The sequence below is a fragment of the Quercus suber genome, unplaced genomic scaffold (genome assembly GCF_002906115.3).
Source record: "Quercus suber isolate HL8 unplaced genomic scaffold, Cork oak 2.0 scaffold_122, whole genome shotgun sequence".
In the NCBI taxonomy this organism is placed as follows: domain Eukaryota; kingdom Viridiplantae; phylum Streptophyta; class Magnoliopsida; order Fagales; family Fagaceae; genus Quercus; species Quercus suber.
The window spans coordinates 345,085-363,769 of record NW_027069587.1 but is presented as its reverse complement, the minus strand read 5'-3'; the positions used below and the strand labels follow the sequence as shown (position 1 = coordinate 363,769).

Sequence of the window (18,685 nt, the reverse complement as noted above, 5' to 3'; positions counted from 1 at the left end):
TATAGTTGCACAAGTGGTTTTTTTTTTTTTTTTTTTTTTTTTTTTTTTTTTTTTTTTTTTTTTTTTGTGACAGGTGCCTATACTCTTATTAATTATTAAGATAATCAACCTTAGATTAAACTCCGTTGCTAATAGTGTATTCTATATAAAACTATAACACCTTAGTTTTAATAAATTTTAAATTCTATTATCAAAAGTTTCAAGTACTTTAAAATGTTATAATTTATATTTTAATATAGTAAAATTTACGTCCAACATACTGTGCTTTTACAAAGTAACTCGATATATGTATGTATTACACATCATGAAATGAATGTGATTTTGTCATCTAACTCATTAATTATTAAGATAACTAATTTATTCAGATAAGACTCTTTTAAAGTAAAAAAAAAAAAAAAGATAACTAAATTACTTTAAATAAGACTCTTTTAAAGTAAAAAAAAAAATGACATACTAATTATTAATATAATTGTGATTTATTCACATATACTAATATTTAATTAAGCTATGCATTTCACAAACATAATACTAAATATTATTATTATAATAAGATCGTGTTTTTTCTAAACATGTTATTTATTTATTTATTTTTGATAGGTATTTCTAAGGATTACGATTGTCAATAAAGCTACGTATTCTACCATTAAAAAAATAAAAACTAATGTGACGAGATTATATTGAAGGGTGAAAAAAGACTATGAAGTAATCTTTACAAATTTTAAAATTTATTAAAAATGAGTTGAGTTCCGCACGATATGGTCCCCACCACTATGCCTTTTTTACATTTTTGACACTGCTTTTAGCGCCTATAAATTTGCCACCCTCACAGATCATACTTCAACAAAGCATAAGAAAGTGAGAGCAGCACTAGTGAGAGAAGGAAGAAAGAAAGAAAAGAGAGAATGGAGACTCTCCCAGTTATTGACTTGGAGAAGCTAAATGGTGAAGGGAAAGGAGAAGTTATGGAACTGATAAAAGATGCTTGTGAGAACTGGGGCTTTTTTGAGGTACTAGTATAGTAAAATATTTATATTATTTGCTATTCTTTTGAAGCANCTCTCTCTCTCTCTCTCTCTCTCTCTCTCTCTCTCTCTCTCTCTCTCTCTCTCTCTCTCTCTCTCTCTCTCTGAGATATGCTTTGGGTGAATGGGTGTACTATTAGTGTTACTTATAATGCGTTTTTTTTTTTTTTTTTTATCCTACTCTCACTGTCACTGTGTTATACTGTGTTTGTGTGTGTGTATATATATATATATATATATTCTTTACTCAGCCTTTTGCCTTATATATAATGTTGAACTTGTTGTTCTATGGTAATCTTGAAAGTTTAAAGCTTGTTTTCCTTTTATGTTTTTAGTTTGATGTTGAATGTAGCCTATTTAAACTTTTGGTTTGTACTCTAAACATTTTATAAGTATTATTGTACTACTTTGGGTGTTAGTTTACTTATTTGTAGTTCTTAAATATGTAATTTAAATTCTAGACATAAACGTATTTTATGTCTAAAAATATATAAAAAATATGTCTAAATATAAAGTTTAATTAATTATTTAATTTCCGTGTCCATGCTATGTCATATCCTTATTTTTCAAAAATTGCCGTACTCTCGTGTCCGTGTTCGTATCCGTGTCCGTGTCAATGCAACTTAGTGCTAATCAATGGTATTATATATACAACATCATGATCACATTATTTACGCCATTCTTATAATATTTTATTACAAGAAAAAAGACAGAATAGTATTACCAATTATTATAGGCAGATAATGTAGAAGAATCAACCAATTGCAGCTTGCTAAATTGGATAGCTTCTAAAAATTACCATACAAGCTCACTAGTCGAACGTTGGAGCTAGCAGCTGCTATATTCTAAAAATTGCGAGTAGGCTTTTATGTATATTTCATGAAATAAGCCTTCACATGTTATTTTTTATTTTTTTTAAAGATGAAACTAAATCTCATATGCTTACAAATATAATTAAAGTTGGATCTTAGAAATTGTGATTATGTGGTTATCTTCTTTTTGCGACAAGTATCTACCTTCTCATTTATTATTAAGAAAATTTATCTTCAATTAAACTTCATCGGTTTTTAGAAGTTATAGTTGCACAAGTGGTTTTTTTTTTTTTTTTTTTTTTTTTTTTTTTTTTTTTTTTTTTTTTTTTGTGACAGGTGCCTATACTCTTATTAATTATTAAGATAATCAACCTTAGATTAAACTCCGTTGCTAATAGTGTATTCTATATAAAACTATAACACCTTAGTTTTAATAAATTTTAAATTCTATTATCAAAAGTTTCAAGTACTTTAAAATGTTATAATTTATATTTTAATATAGTAAAATTTACGTCCAACATACTGTGCTTTTACAAAGTAACTCGATATATGTATGTATTACACATCATGAAATGAATGTGATTTTGTCATCTAACTCATTAATTATTAAGATAACTAATTTATTCAGATAAGACTCTTTTAAAGTAAAAAAAAAAAAAAGATAACTAAATTACTTTAAATAAGACTCTTTTAAAGTAAAAAAAAAAAATGACATACTAATTATTAATATAATTGTGATTTATTCACATATACTAATATTTAATTAAGCTTATGATCACAAACATAATACTATATATTATTATTATAATAAGATCGTGTTTTTTCTAAACATGTTATTTATTTATTTATTTTTGATAGGTATTTCTAAGGATTACGATTGTCAATAAAGCTACGTATTCTACCATTTAAAAAATAAAAACTAATGTGACGAGATTATATTGAAGGGTGGAAAAAGACTATGAGTAGCAATTATGATGTAGAAAGCTTTACTAACTGTTGTCTTGGACATCATTTTTAGTTGGTCAATCATGGCATTTCTCATGATTTCATGGACACTGTGGAGAAGCTGACAAAGGAGCATTACAGGAAGTGTATGGAACAGAGGTTCAAGGAAATGGTGGAGAGTAAGGGCCTAGAAGCTGTTCAGTCTGAAATCAATGATTTGGACTGGGAAAGCACCTTCTTCTTGCGCCACCTTCCTGTCTCAAACATATCTGAAATCCCTGATCTTGATGAAGATTATAGGTTTCAACTATAACTTTACAGTTAACACTTCATTTTTCTCATATTAGTTGTATTACAAAATATATATGACAGGTGTTACTAAAAAAAAAAACATACATATATATATGGACATCATTATGTCACTCTGTATTGATTTCATGTATTGCTTCTGACTCGTTTTCTTAATTTGGTAAAGGCCAGCTAGCTATCCTTGACACAATTATTGTTGTTTGACCAATTTCAGGAAGGCAATGAAGGAATTTGCATTTCAATTAGAGAAACTAGCTGAGCAACTCTTGGACTTGCTGTGTGAGAATCTTGGGTTGGAGAAGGGATACCTGAAAAAGGCCTTTTATGGCACCAAGGGCCCAACTTTTGGCACCAAGGTTAGCAACTACCCTCCTTGCCCCAAGCCAGACCTGATCAAGGGCCTCCGGGCCCACACCGATGCCGGCGGCATCATCCTTCTCTTCCAAGATGACAAGGTCAGTGGCCTCCAACTCCTCAAGGATGGCAAATGGATTGATGTTCCCCCAATGCGCCACTCCATTGTGATCAACATTGGTGACCAACTTGAGGTATATTTGGCCAAGGCCAACCCAACCTGTGCCACTTTATCATATTGTACTTCCTTAGCATACTAACTTTCATAGGTCATTTCCACTTATAATATCATTCATGTGCTGTTATCTTTTAATAAATATGTTATTTGAAATGGTTTTAGAATGTAATAAATTGAATGTGTGCCCTCTATTCTTTAGCCTTATGAGGGCGATTTTTTTTTTAAAAAAAATATATTTATCCTATGGTGCTAATTTCCTTCTTGTTCCTTTTGTAGGTCATTACCAATGGCAAATACAAGAGTGTGATGCACCGTGTGGTTGTTCAACCGGACGGTAACAGAATGTCCATTGCATCATTCTACAACCCAGGAAGTGATGCTGTGATCTATCCAGCACCGCTATTGATTGAGAAAGAAGATGAAAAAGGCCAAGCATACCCAAAGTTCGTGTTCGAAGACTACATGAAGCTCTATGCTGGCCTCAAGTTCCAGGCCAAGGAACCAAGATTTGAAGCCATGAAGGCCATGGAATCCACCATTAATTTGGGTCCTATTCCCACCGTCTGAGTCCTCTCATGACAGAAAGAAGTAACTGGTTTTAAGTGTGTGTTTATGTTAATAAGCAAAAAGTCTCAGTGATGAGTCTTGCTGTTTCTTTGTTGAGTGAATAATAAGTTTGTTGTCCAGGTATGCTTTGACTAGCATGGAACTTAGAGTTATAGGTCTTGGACATATAGGTCCTATTTCGTCATGTATGTGCTGGTACTGTTGGTTAGGTGAACTACTTAGAAAATGACTAAAACTTAGCACTTTTGATGTGTCTTAAGATTCAGTTTGGCTTATTATGCTTTTTTTTTCTTTTTTTTCTTTTTTTTTTGAGATAACCGCCCTGAAGGCAAAACTTTATTCAAAGAACATACTTTGGGAATCCAAATCAGAATCAATGTAAAGGAATGTGTAAATTAATAAACAATAAGGAGACCATCTATAAAGGGTAAAAAACAGGTTCCAAGCTGTTTTTTCAGTTTCAGGTCCTACTATGGTAATGGACTCTAATGTGCAAGCTTAAAAGGTGGAGTTGTTGAGTTTAAAGGAGCTCAGCCCTGGAAAGGAAGATTGCATAAAAGAATATGGTATATCCTATAAGAAGGAAATGCTCAATGATTATCATATTCTCCTTACGATAACTATGGTATGCCCCGTGAATGTGGTTTCCTTTTTAGACTTTCAATATCACATAAAAAAATCTATCTTCTGCAAGTGGACCACTAATAAAATATAAACATGCCCCAGCTCAGGAAAGATTCACTCCCCAAGGCCATAGTAAAGTAATTGCTACCGTACCACTGGAGGCACACAAACAGGAGTACATTCTATTGATACCACTAATTTTTTTGTTTAAAGTTCTTGCCACCAATATGAGGGGACCCAGGTTCTTGAAACCCTCATGTTATTGGATAGCTGGGATACACAAAGCACTATCCTTTTCTTAATTGAAATGTTGTAAATAAAAAGAAGTTGTTTGTTTTCAGAATCCTTGAAATCAAATTCCTCCTGAGCATTAGAAAGTGCAAGAATAAAACATTGAAAATTCCACATCAGCTCTGATGAAAACAGACTTCAGAAACCAGATAGTATAAAGAATTCCAAGACTTCAGAAAGAAACTCTAAGTAGGGAGACAAAAGCCAGCAGTACGAATAAATTAAGTTAGGATTGGAGTAAGAGTTGATGCATAGAGGAACACTAAATGCACTACTATGCTGGAACCATATAACTGAAATACATTAATCAAAAGTGCTGGTGACTTGAACCACTGCTACTGCTTTATTCTAACTCGCATCACTAGACGTGGAAACAACAGCCTTCTGAGGTAGGGAAACAAATTCCTAGAGCTGGTCTCGAATCAAATTTATTCCGGCCATATCTATTATTTTTACAGGTCGAATAATCATCTAGATTAAGGGATGTTACGTTGGCTGCGAGCAGTGATGCATCCGGTTTTCAATGCTTTAACTTGTGGAAAGTAAAAATTACATGAAATGAATGTTGTGCAACACGACTGATCAAAAAGGTATAGTCATCATACCAGAGGGATAAATGCAGATTTATAAGGCAAGAGTAAGATATAAATTAAGATTAGCAATTGTGAGAAAGACTAGTTTGCAGTTTCTACAGAAATATAAAACCCCTGCTTCATTCTTTCAAAATGCTTGACTTGTTTAGTTTCCATTGTTGACAAATGAAAAAATGGTCAGGTAACAAATAAACACCCAATGTCCCAATGACGAGAGAACTCAACCATGCTTATCAGAAACCAACCTCAACAGTGTTAGGATGAGATAAGGAGTGACAAACCTTATCTCATAGGCAAGGAAGAATGTGATTTAATAAAATATCTGGCCCCAAACACAGTGGAATGGAATAACAAGATAGGAGACATATAGTTGAATAAAGTTCAACCCAACTATGCTTTTATCGATCTCAGCAAAGCTCTCACTGGAAATCTTGCATGAACACACTAGCATATTTTAAATATTTCAACCAATGAAACATCAATTGCCTAATTATATTTACCAAGTAGGATGCAAAGGTTTCTCTTTTCAATGACAAACCAGAAGTTCACCTAGGTTCAATGCACAATCCACATTGATTTCCCACTAGTGACATCACATACAAACACATCATAACCATGCACCCAGAATAATCTAAACATAAAACAGCCATCAATCATTCACACCAATAAGTCTCTTCTTAAGTATTATGGATTTTGTACCTATAAAAAAAATTAAGTTTTATGGATTTTGCTAATGTGTGCCCTAAGGGCACACAATAAATTAATCATTTTTGGAAAAAAATTTCTCAGTAATTGAAAAAGTATTGACAACTTTTTTAATTTCCAAGAAAATGTTTCCAAAAATGGATGGCTTACCGGACCCTTTTCTATGTCATCATCTGTAAGTGCAATGCAGCATAATATGACGGATCTTTCACAGGTATATTAAAAAAAATTCAAACTAAAATATATGGGTTAGTGACCACCAGCCCAAGTGGTCCTCTCCCCTCCTGTTTAAGAGCAAGAAAATGGATGTGTAAAAAAAAAAAAAAAAAAAGAAAAAGGAAAATCGTAGGGCTGAGGTTTTGTTCCCTCTATTTTATTGCCAGATTTTTTTTTTCCCTTTTCGTTTGGGATGCAGTCAGGGCAAGGCAGTTGCACAGTTCACAGTTCACAGTATTCATTTTCTACACATTTGAAAAATACACATCAACATTTCTGCAGCCTAGAGGTTCACAAAAGAAACTGCTTGATGAAAACAAATTATGAAATATAACAAATGAAAAAAGTCCAAACAATGATCTAGACAAAATTGGCACTCAGAATGGCAAGGCCAGAATCATACCCCAAGCAAATGAAATAGTTTATTGAAAACTCACCCGTATTCAAACAATGTTTTAGAAAATTTCACCTTGAAAATCAGCATGGAGAACTGAAAGCACAAAATCTTTTGAGTAAAAGGCTGCTTAAGGATGGCACCTGATTTGTCAGTACCAAAAGGAAAGATTTCTAGATAGCCACCATTTCAATAAGAAAAAATCACATCCTTTCTCTAGTTCATGCTCATGATTGATGAGATGCTTGAAGGCAAGCTGTGATGCAGGTATATGATATCAATCCATATCATTTTCCTGATTCTCGATCAACCACATCACTCTTAACTTCATGAGTCACATCTGTGTCTGACTTTGCGACCTTTTTCTCATCTCCTTCCAATGCATCTCCATTAGAGCAGTGGTTCTTCAGAACCATTGAAATGTCAGCCTCAGAAGCTCCAGCAAGCTTAAAGCGTTCAACAGCAGCATCCAGGTTTTTCTTCCAACCCCCCAGCCCTAGTTTGCACTCGACTTGAGATCGCTCAAAAAGCATGTTACCCCAGAAGAGATGTATCTGTGATCTCATCACAGCTGCTTGTTCTGCTGCTTCATCTGCTGAAATTTCACCCTGACTGCCAAGGCTAGAGGGCTCACCTTCAGTATTACTTCCTTGTTTCTTTCTTCTTTTTGATAACTCTTCCTTCTTGCTTGCACTTGGATCTTTTAGCTCTTTTGCTCTCTGCTCCTCAAGCTTTTCCCACATCTCAGTCGCAGCCTTCATCTTTTCCTCGGCACTATCAAAAAGGTTGAGCGTTTCTGCAGAATCCCAGCTTGAGAGATCTATTTTCTTAGCAAGTGCAAATGACCAATGAAGCTTGGCCATTTCAAATTGCTGCTGCCCCAGAGCAAGCAATCCCTCATAAAAATCAGGTTTGATAAGAAGTGCCTCCTCATACTTCTCTCTGGCCAGAGAATATCTTTCCTTAACCCAGTCATAAGCTGTTTGAAGCTGTGATGCCACTACATCCTTTCCAGCAGATTCATCTAAGGGAATGCGTTTTCTAGCTGCACACATATGAACATTTCCCCAATTGAAGAAAGCCAAAGCAGCCACCTCCTGGAACTTTGCGGCAGCCTTGTCAAAAAGACCTTGAGCATCTTCACTTGTCACCGTCTCCTCAAGTGCCTCAGAACAAAGCTCCATCCCAAGCTCATGCAAATCAATATGAGCATCTGGGTCAATACCAACATGGGTGCGGAAAAGCTGAGCAAATTCAAACAACCAATCATCCATCTCCACTTCCTTGCATTCAGGATCTTCTGCAGCTCCTGGTTTCTCCTTCTGAGCTTCTTTCTCTGGCTTATCAATTATGGCATCAGCAGGTTCCAACACAGATTCACTTAGTGATGAATTAGAGCCACTATCATCTCCCTTATTTCCCTCACTCTCCATAGCCTTCTCCTCCTCTTCTTCCAATAATGGTGGCTCCTGCTCAGGACTCACCTCCACAATGTGCAATCTCAACATCCCAATTGAGTCTGCCTTATCTGTTTCAGGATCTTTTGGGACAAGGCTATCCACACAAGACTCTGCAAATCTGAGTTCCCCTGTACAGGTTATGGTCACCAAATCACCATCATTGTCCTTATACTTGATCAAAACTGACTTTGATGATGGAAACCGTTTGCTCACAATCTCCCTTAAAACTCTGAAACTGCATTTCACCGGCATCTGGGAAAGCCTTATGTCATGATCATAAACAAGCTTCAACAGCCTCCATTGGATTGCAGCCTCTGTAGGTTGCCTATGAGTAAGCAATGACACTGATGAAGAAGATGATTGTTCCTTCTGGCTATCCTTGCTTGGATTAGCAGGTTTTGAAGAGCCACTTGAAGGCTTCAACACAAGTTTCGACATTTGGGCTTTAGACTCAGGACCATTTTCATTGGGTAGAACAGTTTGGGGTCTCTCTGGCTTATTATTAAGCGATACCACTGATCCCCCTGCTGTAGTAGTTGGCTTCTTTCCTACTGGCCGGGCAGGCAAACACGGCCCTAAGCCAGCAATTGGGGCACCACGAACTGCAGAAGCCCCAAGGGCAGCAGGGGATGGGCGGCTCTGGAGGTCCTGCTGTGCATCCTGGCGAGGACCCAATGCCATCCTCAACCTTCGGGCAATCTCCAAAGCATCACCATGATTTGGATCAGCCCCCAACAACACCTGCACATCCTGCATCGCCATTTCATACTTCCCTATCGCCTCAAATGCCCGAGCCCTCCTAAGTAGAGCCCGGACATACCGGGGCTGGACCTGAAGCGCCATGGTACACTCAGCAATCACAGTGTCATAGTCAATGGGCTTCATTTGCATCAAACAAGCCGCCCTATTGCTATGAAACACAGCTCTATCCAAGTGGGTTTTAGGGGTAAGTTTAAGGGCATTATCATACTGCTCAAGAGCACCCACATAGTCCTTATTCTGAAACCTCTTGTTCCCCTCTTCTTTGAGCTCATGAGCCCTTTTCAAAAAGATTGATGAGTCCAAATCAACACCACCATTAGCATTTGCAGTTGAATTATCCCCTGAAACTTGGTTTGCACCACCCTTCTTCTTCCTACCCCCTGATTTCCCCATTTAATTTCAATCTCTCTCTCTCTCTCTCTCTCTCTCTCTAAAACACACACAAATATCTATCTATATGTATCTAAATGAATAAAAAAGCAGCAAGCTTGCAAAGAAAAAATAAAATAAAATTGTGTTTATGAATAAAGACAGAGAAATGGGTACTTACAATTTACAAATAATAAGCTCAAAGATGCAAGCTTTTCTGTGAAGATTTTAGCTTCTGTTTGATTGCCCCAGACGATGGGTTGGGTTGAAGATGAATCTGGAGGTCCTGCTGTGCATCCTGGCGAGGACCCAATGCCATCCTCAACCTTCGGGCAATCTCCAAAGCATCACCATGATTTGGATCAGCCCCCAACAACACCTGCACATCCTGCATCGCCATTTCATACTTCCCTATCGCCTCAAATGCCCGAGCCCTCCTAAGTAGAGCCCGGACATACCGGGGCTGGACCTGAAGCGCCATGGTACACTCAGCAATCACAGTGTCATAGTCAATGGGCTTCATTTGCATCAAACAAGCCGCCCTATTGCTATGAAACACAGCTCTATCCAAGTGGGTTTTAGGGGTAAGTTTAAGGGCATTATCATACTGCTCAAGAGCACCCACATAGTCCTTATTCTGAAACCTCTTGTTCCCCTCTTCTTTGAGCTCATGAGCCCTTTTCAGAAAGATTGATGAGTCCAAATCAACACCACCATTAGCATTTGCAGTTGAATTATCCCCTGAAACTTGGTTTGCACCTCCCTTCTTCTTCCTACCCCCTGATTTCCCCATTTAATTTCAATCTCTCTCTCTCTCTCTAAAACACACACAAATATCTATCTATATGTATCTAAATGAATAAAAAAGCAGCAAGCTTGCAAAGAAAAAATAAAATAAAATTGTGTTTATGAATAAAGACAGAGAAATGGGTACTTACAATTTACAAATAATAAGCTCAAAGATGCAAGCTTTTCTGTGAAGATTTTAGCTTCTGTTTGATTGCCCCAGACGATGGGTTGGGTTGAAGATGAAAAGGGATTTAGTTGGGAGATACGTTTGTTTGGGTTTGGAGCTCAGTTGGTATGGGAGAGAGAGAAATTGGTAATGGAAGTGAAGGGAAAAGATTGAGGAGGGTTTAGGAAAGACACAGTGTATGAAACCCTAGAGCGAGAGATGGTGGGATCAGAATCCGTTTGTCATTTTTGATAATCAAAGTTTTGCAGTTGGTCATCCTTGACCGTTCGATACGTCCAATGTTGTTTCATCGTGGACTCTATAGATCAATCTCCTTAAATCGGACATGTTCATCACATCCAGCAGGGTCCATGGGATCCAAATGAATCCCTGCGTTGCTGATTCGACACGTGGCAGATATAATTCGTTGTCCATTTAACCCACCGCTTTTTTGTTTTTTTATGTTGAAAGAAATTAATAATATGTGAAAAATCTACCTAGTACGGTGTTCTAGCAAAACAAGAGGGTGTTTGTGGTGCAGCGTTTGAAGTGAAGTGATAGAGAAAAATTGGTGATACTACTTCAGTTCGGGGAAAAAAAAAAAAAAATTTTTTTTTTTTGTGGGTCCTATGATGTAATCTGTGAAAAATGTAACCAAGATTCCTATTACATAAAGTACTATGTTGGTGAGCACTAAGTATTTGTGGTAATTTTTCAAGATGTTAAAAGTACTATAGAAAAAAAAAAGTTATTTTGAAATATTTTTGTCAACATCTTTTATTTTTCCCATTAAAAGATTTTTTTTTTTTTTTAAATGGTAGATTTTTTTCCCCTGTGAATAAGGTTACATATATTCAAGAAAAATAGGGTACAAAGGGAACCGAGGAGATGGGATTGGAAGTTAAGGTCTCCATGAGCATACATTCATACTAGATATTAATGGATGTACCATAGCCAATAGAGAAGCAAATGCCTCTATTTAGTAGAGCTTTTAGATGGGAGATGAGCTTTGTGGAGCAGCTATATTTTTGAATTTACAACCTCTGAGTCTGAGATATTGGAGATGAGTATATTGACCCATTATGTGTCAATTTTTGAAACTATGTTGTATTTGTTTAAGGTGTAAAAGAAATACGGAAAATATTTTACACCATTGGTTGTGTTTAGATTGGTTGGAAAACTCGGTCAAACTAAAATGAATTATAGTTGATTGTAAAATTTCACCCCCCTTAAGTATAAAACCATTTACACTTGTATTTCACTTTCAAACAAATTACACCCATTTTTAGCTTCTACATCACTATGTCACTCATGAGAGAGAGAGAGCACTAACTGCCACTCCAGCCTGACTCCACCGCCGTCCATGGTCAGTTCTCTCACAACCAATCAAGGTAAACTTTTCCTCCTTCTTCCTCTTTTTTCCTCCCTCTTCCTCGCTTTGTCACTATGTCACTCATGATCTGAACTTGCTTTCTCTCCCTCTCTCATGATTAGTGTCTAGTTTGAGAAAGATTGAATTTTTTTTTTTTTTTTGGGTTTGGTTTCTTTAGTTTATATATTGGGATTTTTTGTCATTATATTTGTTTGGAAGCTGAGAAAATATGTGAGACTAGTATAAAATATTTCATTTGAAAGATTTTCAGGAACACAACCAAACACCTTAAAATATTTTTCTCCAACATTTTTTGGGATGCAACAAAACATTTGAAAAGATTTTCCTTTTAGAAAAAAAATTTCCCTTGAAAATATTTTATACTCCGAAAACATTTTACATTGAGCCAAACATAGCCTATAATTCAACCAATTTTTGCACCATTATCTTCTTGGGATCTGTAGGGACTCAGTTTAGGAAGGTTCCCCAATAATACATTTTTAGAGAGTGGGATGAAGGGTTAGGCCCTAACAGACTAGCAACGGAACACAAGCCACCTTTTCCCATTGAAGGGGAGTAAGCCCAATTTACGACTAAGGATAGCTCCTCGGCCCTCTTCCGAGGAGGTTCCCCCCTAGAACCGACATCACCTAGGAGTCATTCTATCTCCCTCTCTTCAATAATCGAAAAATCCCCCCCTAAACTGCTTTGCTCGCCTTTCTTATATAGTTCTCCTCCTCCTACCCCCTCCTTCCTTCTGTTGATCATCCATTGGCCTCCCCTCTGACCGTCTGTCCCATCAGATGCCTTATCCGTACTCGAGTGGCTCACAATGATCAGTGTTACCTTGTCAAGGGGTTACATCCCCATTAATGCGGCCAGGGGGGTTAGATGAGCGCATTCAATGCAGAGGTGACAGCTCGCCTAAGGCTTGCTCCTTCGCCGTACTCCCGTCGCTGACGCGTGGCACTGGACCCCCTCCTCCTCCGATATTCAAGGAGTCCCCTTTGGTGGGGTGTTGCTCGTGTTCTTTCGAGGTCTTAGATGCCCAAGGACGAGGTCATCCTCGGATATGTTCCTCGGGGGTCAGTCCTCGCGCATTCATCATCGGACCCCTCATGCATCCTCGGCATGGGCCCTTGGGCCCGGCTTGGAATAGGCCAAGGCTACCTGATTTTTTGGCCCCCACAATAGCCCCTCAAAATCTTGTTGCACGCATCCTCGGGCGGGGAAAAGGATTTTGACATCCTCGAGCCTGTTCCATGCCCAGTCGAGCCTTACGCCCCCTGTCAGCACTGGGGTCTATTCATTACATCATTGGCAAGAGCTCTCAAGAAAGCAAGAATTCTCCTCTATCCAAGTAATAAAATCAACAATGCCCAAAGCGTGTCTAGCGAGTAGATGGGCAGGTCTGTTACCTTGTCTCCTAACATGGGAAAACTCAACCCCATGAAAATCTTTGCACGGTTCCTGCACTCCTTGAGTAATAGAAGCCACAGAGGAGGGCAGGTCTGAAGTCTCACCTAAAGCCCTGTGGAAGCGAATCACCCTCCATGATTAAGTTGTGGATACCTATATCCTTTGTAAACACTAGACCCACTTCATGCGCCATTGCCTCTACCTCCACGGCTCCTAACAATGCTTGAATCTTCTTGCTCATTACAGCCTCCAGCCTACCTTTATCATCTCTAATAATCACACCAACTCCCACTGCTCGTTGACTTGTAAAAATCACCACATCCACGTTCACCTTGAAAACATTATTTGGAGGTGGGATCCACATACTCCTGACTTCGGCCACTGATACTGTGCTTTCCATGCAAGCATTTGCTTCTGTAAACTCCTCAGTATATTGTGCTACCCAATTGACTAGCTCCTTACCATTCTGTCTCTTACCGTCGTGCCTTGTCACATTCTGATTGTGCCATATTGCCCATGTCGTGCACACCAGTTTGGCTACCACATCCACTTCAACTCTTTCCTCCATCATCACACCCCACAGTAAATTGTAGAAAGACTGTACTCTCTTATATCGTGAGGCCACAACTATTTTTGAAAAAGACCACACTTCTCTGGCACTTAGGCAAGACCATAGCAAATGACCCCTTGTCTTAGCATCCCTCCTACATGCATCACATATTTGGTCTTGTACCACTCTACATTGCATGAGATTGACCTTCGTAGGAAGACTGTCTCTACATGTCCTCCATGCAAAGTGACGCACTTTGTGGGGCAAAGGTAGGGCCCACAGTTTTTTCCAAAACAATCTCACTTGGCTATTATCAGAACTGACACACTGTTTACCATCATTTGAAAGTCTCAGTGCTACATTATAGGCACTCTTGACACTGAACTTACCATTAGAAGCTTCGGCCCATATCAGCCTGTCAGCGGGAAGGTGAGAACTTAATGGAATTACTTTTATCAACTCAGCTTTGTGGGGGAGGAAAAGAGCATCCAGTATACTAGACTTCCAGCTTGCTGTAGAGTAGTCAATTAGCTTACTAACTCGTGGATCTTGGTGCAGAAACTGTCTGGGTGAAGCAACTTTGAACGTGGATGGTGAAGGTATTTGTCCTCCCAAATGCAAATATCACTACCATTCCCCGCTCTCCATCGTAGGGATAACAATTTTGCTCCGCCCCACTTGACTTGCCCCTCCCTACTTCACCCCATGCAGATTTTTTCCGCCCTGCAAATGTGGTGGGGTGAGGATGGCGTAAGATTTTAGATCCACACCACGGGGTAGGGCGGGGATGAGTTTACACTTTTTAGAACTACCTCGCCCCACCCTGCAATAATAAGGGTTAAATTGTAATTTTTTTCATACCCTAAAACCCTACTATTTAAACAAAAATATCATCAATTTGTTTTATTCTACCTAAGGTGGCTCTACCTCTTTTTTCTCTCTAGCAAAGTTGAAAATAAGGTACCCATTTTAACATTTTTTTTTTTTTGTCTTTATTAGAAACAAATTTATATACTATTTGAATTACTAATTTCATTTATGATTCATTCGTCTTTCTCAACTTACTTTTCATTATGAACATAATATAATTTTTTTTAATAAGGTACGGGTTTGAGGCCATGTGTGTCATTGTTTTTGTAATGTTGTGTGGGCAATTAGCTGCTTAACAACATTGCTTCTTTACGCTTGTCAAAATCCATATCTATTTTACAATTTGGGTTTTTGTTTTTTAATTTTTGGAGAACGAGATGATGAGGAATACCCTATTGATTTGATTGCCAATATGATGGCATCAATCATGAAGTTGCTAAATTATATACAATTTAATTTGGTATAATTTAGCAATCAAACCATTGGTAGCTCCAGCTAGTACATAAACCAATTTAACCCTTATTGGAGAACGAGATGATGAGGAATACCCTATTGGTGTCATTGTTTTTGTAATTTTGCTAAATCATGACGTTGCTAAATTTATGTACTAGCTTTGGTTGTTCGTTCTCCTTCTCCACACAAAAAATTATATACAATTTAATTTTGTTTTCTATATTTTTATTAAATAATATAAGGTACAGGTTTGAGACTTTGTCCCATTCTTTATGAAATAGTCACAAAATGGGAGGAATTAAATAATGCACACTACTTAGTATAAAGGAGATTTGTTTTAGAGTTTTTTAGGCCAATGAAATATGAATACCTGGTATCAAAAAAATATGAATACCCATTTGTGTATGTGCTGCGGGTGCTATGATTTTTAATTTAATTGTTTAACGACGTTGTTAAATATAGTTTAATTGTTTAACGACGTTGTTAAATATAGTTTAATTGTTTAACGACGTTGCCAAGGAGATTTGTTTTAATTTTTTTTTCGTTCCCATTTTTTTATATTATCTTTGTTGGAGAAATATAGTTTGTCCATTACTAAGTTGCTAAATTAACATCAGGAAAAAAAATGACTTCACATGAAAACATTGGTAGCTCCAATCCATTTGGCAGCAATCAATTTCCTTTGATAGTAGATGAAAATAATGCAACCCATCACCACCTCTATTGAATATGCCAAACGATGTCCAGGTAGTCCAGCCTAGCAATGAAATAATTCAAGAAGAGGGGAAGTACAAATCAATTGTTTGGAATCATTTTAAGAGAAAGACAGTTGATGAGAAAGACAAGGCTGACTGCAATTATTGTAAGAAATTGCTAGTAAGGGGATCCAATTATGGCACTAAACATTTGCATGACCACATGAAAATATGTCCAAGGAGAAAGTTTCAAGACATTAGGGATATGAATCAAAAATTTTTGGCTAGGGATCAAAATAAGGTGGATTCAATGGTGGGTATGAATGCTTATAATTTTGATCAAAATGTATCAAGAAATGAACTTGCTCGTATCATCATCTTGCATGAGTATCCCCTCTCTATAGTTGACCACATTGGTTTTAGAAAATATTCAAATTCTCTTCAACCATTGTTCAGGATGGTTTCTAGGAATACAATCAAGAAGGACATTTTGAGCATCTATGAGAAAGAAAGGGTGAAATCAAAGCATGAAATTGATAAGAATCTGGGTAGAATTTCTATTACCACTAATATGTGGACTTCACAAAACAAAAAGCGAGGGTTTATGGTTGTAACATCACACTTCATTGATGGTTTGTGGAGATTACAAAGCCGAGTTATGAGGTACTTTTTTTAAAGTATATATTCATTTCTATGTTTCAATTAAATTCTTTTCAAATGTTTTATGAACTTATATCATTGTTGGTTCTAATTATTTAAATTTCTCATTTAAGGTTTATTTATGTGCCATCTCCACATATGAAAGAAGTGCTTTCTAGTGTCCTTCTAGATACTTTGTTGGAGTGGAATATTGATAGGAAATTATCTATTGTGACTATAGACAATTGCAGTACTAATGATGCAGTTATAAAAATTATCTTAGATAAGCTTCAACGTGGTGCACTTATTATGCGTGGATCAATGTTGCATTTGCGTTGTGCAGCACGTGTTCTTGATTTGATTGTTCAAGATGGTTTGGATGTAATTGGATCATGCATTGAAAAGATTCGAGAAAGTGTGGGATTTTGGACTGCATCAACAAAGAGAAGGCAGAAGTTTGAAGAGACAGCCCGACAAGCACATGTTGAATGTACCAAAGAACTAGCCCTTGATTGTAAGACTCATTAGAACTCTACCTATCTCATGCTTTCTATTGCTATAAAGTATCAAAATGTCTTTTATCGATTGACCATATGTGAGTCATCTTATAAGTGCATTCCAACGGAAGAAGAATGGGAGATGGTAAGTAATATATGGGAGAGATTGGCAATGTTTCACAAAGTTACAGAGCTATTTTCAGGTACCTCATACCCTACAGCTAATCTTTTCTTTCCTAAGGTGTGTGAAATAAAAATAGCTTTAAATTCTTGGTTTACAAGCGCAAATGATGTGATTAGGAGTATGGCATTTAAAGTGTTGGAAAAAATTGATTGTTATTGGAATGTGATTCATGGTGTTATGGCCGTGGCAACCATTTTAGACCCAAGATATAAGATTGAATTGTTAGAATATTATTTTCCAATAATTTATGGTGATGAAGCTGATAATGAAATTCAAAGGGTTAAAGATATTTGTTATGAAATGATTCGTGACTACAGTTCTGGGAGAATGAGGAGGGAAGGTACTCGTGGCCCTTGTGTGGGAAAGGATTCGCAAGTTGATGACTCCCTTATGAACTTTGAAAATATCTTAGTCAGAAAGAAAGGGGTGGGAATATTAAATTGGAGTTGGACTATTACCTTAAGGATGATTTAATGCCAAGAACTGTGGATTTTGATATTTTGGCATGGTGGAAATCTAATGGGCCAAAGTATCCTACTTTGCAACGTATTGCAAGGGATATCCTTGCCATTCCAGTGTCAACTGTTGCCTCAGAGTCATCATTTAGCACAAGTGGTCAATTATTAAGTCCACATCGCAGTAAACTTCATCAAAAGACTGTGGAGGCATTAATGTGTGATCAAAATTGTTTATGGGCTGAAATATGCAATGATTTATGTTACTGCATTCTTTATTATATTTTTCAATTGTTTGATTGAATTTATTTTATCTTTTTTTTAGGTTCTTCATCTACCACAGATGGAATTGAAGATACATTCCAAAATATCTTGGATGATTATGATGATGAAGAAGAAAGTGGTGTCACAATGATGGAAGAAAGTGGAGATTCTTTTTGAAGAACTAGGCAATATTTATTTTGTTATGTATTAGGAGTTTGGATTATTTTATTGTGTCAGATTATGAGATTTTTGTTGTGATATTGTCTTGTTAAACATATGGATAATATTATTTAGTTTTTGCTAAAAATTAGTTTGATTTGATAGGATAAATTTATTTATAATTTCAAGTATATTTTTGTTATTGAAACATGTCATTTTATTTGAAAAAATGGTAATAGTTGTAGAGAAAATTAATAAAAAATAAAGTTTTATGGTATAGGGCGGGGCTTCGCGGGGCCTTAAAGGGCAGGGATGGGGCAAGAAAAATCCATGCAGGGTGGGGGCGAATATCCCATCCTTCGACCCCCCGCCCCATTGCCATCCCTACTCCACCACATACCCTCTCTCACCAATTTTTGTGCAGACATTATACTACGCCAAGAGAAAGAGGGGTTGTTTCCATGGGAAGCCTCAACGAAATCGCACCGTGGAAAATATTTTGCCTTAAGCACTTGGTAAACCAGAGAGTTATGGTTTGTTTGGACCCTTCACCCTTGTTTAACTAGGAGTGC

The 18,685-nt window shown here is 37.0% G+C and overlaps 3 protein-coding genes across 4 annotated transcripts; 2 read left to right on the top strand and 1 right to left on the bottom strand.

Moving 5' to 3' along the window:
* Positions 1–826: 826 nt before the first annotated feature.
* LOC111997410 (1-aminocyclopropane-1-carboxylate oxidase) lies at positions 827–4,452 on the top strand. Its single transcript, XM_024029494.2, has 4 exons — positions 827–1,007; positions 2,853–3,079; positions 3,303–3,636; positions 3,897–4,452. The coding sequence occupies exons 1-4, from the start codon at positions 903–905 to the stop codon at positions 4,185–4,187; spliced, it is 957 nt and encodes a 318-aa protein (XP_023885262.1). The 5' UTR covers positions 827–902; the 3' UTR covers positions 4,188–4,452.
* A 2,471-nt stretch (positions 4,453–6,923) lies between these two features.
* On the bottom strand, positions 6,924–10,868 carry LOC111997405 (protein CLMP1). 2 transcript variants are annotated; one of them, XM_065775928.1, is made up of 2 exons: positions 10,313–10,868; positions 6,924–9,573 (listed from the first exon to the last, which is right to left on the bottom strand). In XM_065775928.1, the coding sequence occupies exons 1-2, from the start codon at positions 10,392–10,394 to the stop codon at positions 7,298–7,300; spliced, it is 2,358 nt and encodes a 785-aa protein (XP_065632000.1). In that variant the 5' UTR covers positions 10,395–10,868; the 3' UTR covers positions 6,924–7,297. The 2 variants fall into 2 exon arrangements, with proteins under 2 accessions (XP_065632000.1, XP_023885256.1); XM_024029488.2 differs by lacking the exon at positions 10,313–10,868 and having other exon boundaries at positions 6,924–9,881.
* Positions 10,869–15,949: 5,081 nt separating this feature from the next.
* Positions 15,950–17,082, top strand: LOC112018946 (zinc finger BED domain-containing protein RICESLEEPER 2-like). The gene is made up of 2 exons (XM_024051482.1): positions 15,950–16,578; positions 16,689–17,082. The coding sequence occupies exons 1-2, from the start codon at positions 15,950–15,952 to the stop codon at positions 17,080–17,082; spliced, it is 1,023 nt and encodes a 340-aa protein (XP_023907250.1).
* Positions 17,083–18,685: the final 1,603 nt, after the last annotated feature.

What these genes read in the sequence shown, in the direction of transcription:
- LOC111997410 (XM_024029494.2), top strand. Translation starts at nt 903, where the DNA reads ATGGAGACTCTCCCAGTTATTGACTTGGAGAAGCTAAATGGTGAAGGG. An exon ending in AGAACTGGGGCTTTTTTGAG is followed by an intron (nt 1,008 to 2,852) that starts GTACTAGTATAG and finishes CATCATTTTTAG; the next exon opens with TTGGTCAATCATGGCATTTC. An exon ending in ACATTGGTGACCAACTTGAG is followed by an intron (nt 3,637 to 3,896) that starts GTATATTTGGCC and finishes TTCCTTTTGTAG; the next exon opens with GTCATTACCAATGGCAAATA.
- LOC111997405 (XM_065775928.1), bottom strand. Translation starts at nt 10,394, where the DNA reads ATGGGGAAATCAGGGGGTAGGAAGAAGAAGGGAGGTGCAAACCAAGTT. An exon ending in AACTGCAAATGCTAATGGTG is followed by an intron (nt 9,574 to 10,312) that starts GTGTTGATTTGG and finishes ACCAAGTTTCAG; the next exon opens with GGGATAATTCAACTGCAAAT.
- LOC112018946 (XM_024051482.1), top strand. Translation starts at nt 15,950, where the DNA reads ATGCCAAACGATGTCCAGGTAGTCCAGCCTAGCAATGAAATAATTCAA. An exon ending in TTACAAAGCCGAGTTATGAG is followed by an intron (nt 16,579 to 16,688) that starts GTACTTTTTTTA and finishes TTCTCATTTAAG; the next exon opens with GTTTATTTATGTGCCATCTC.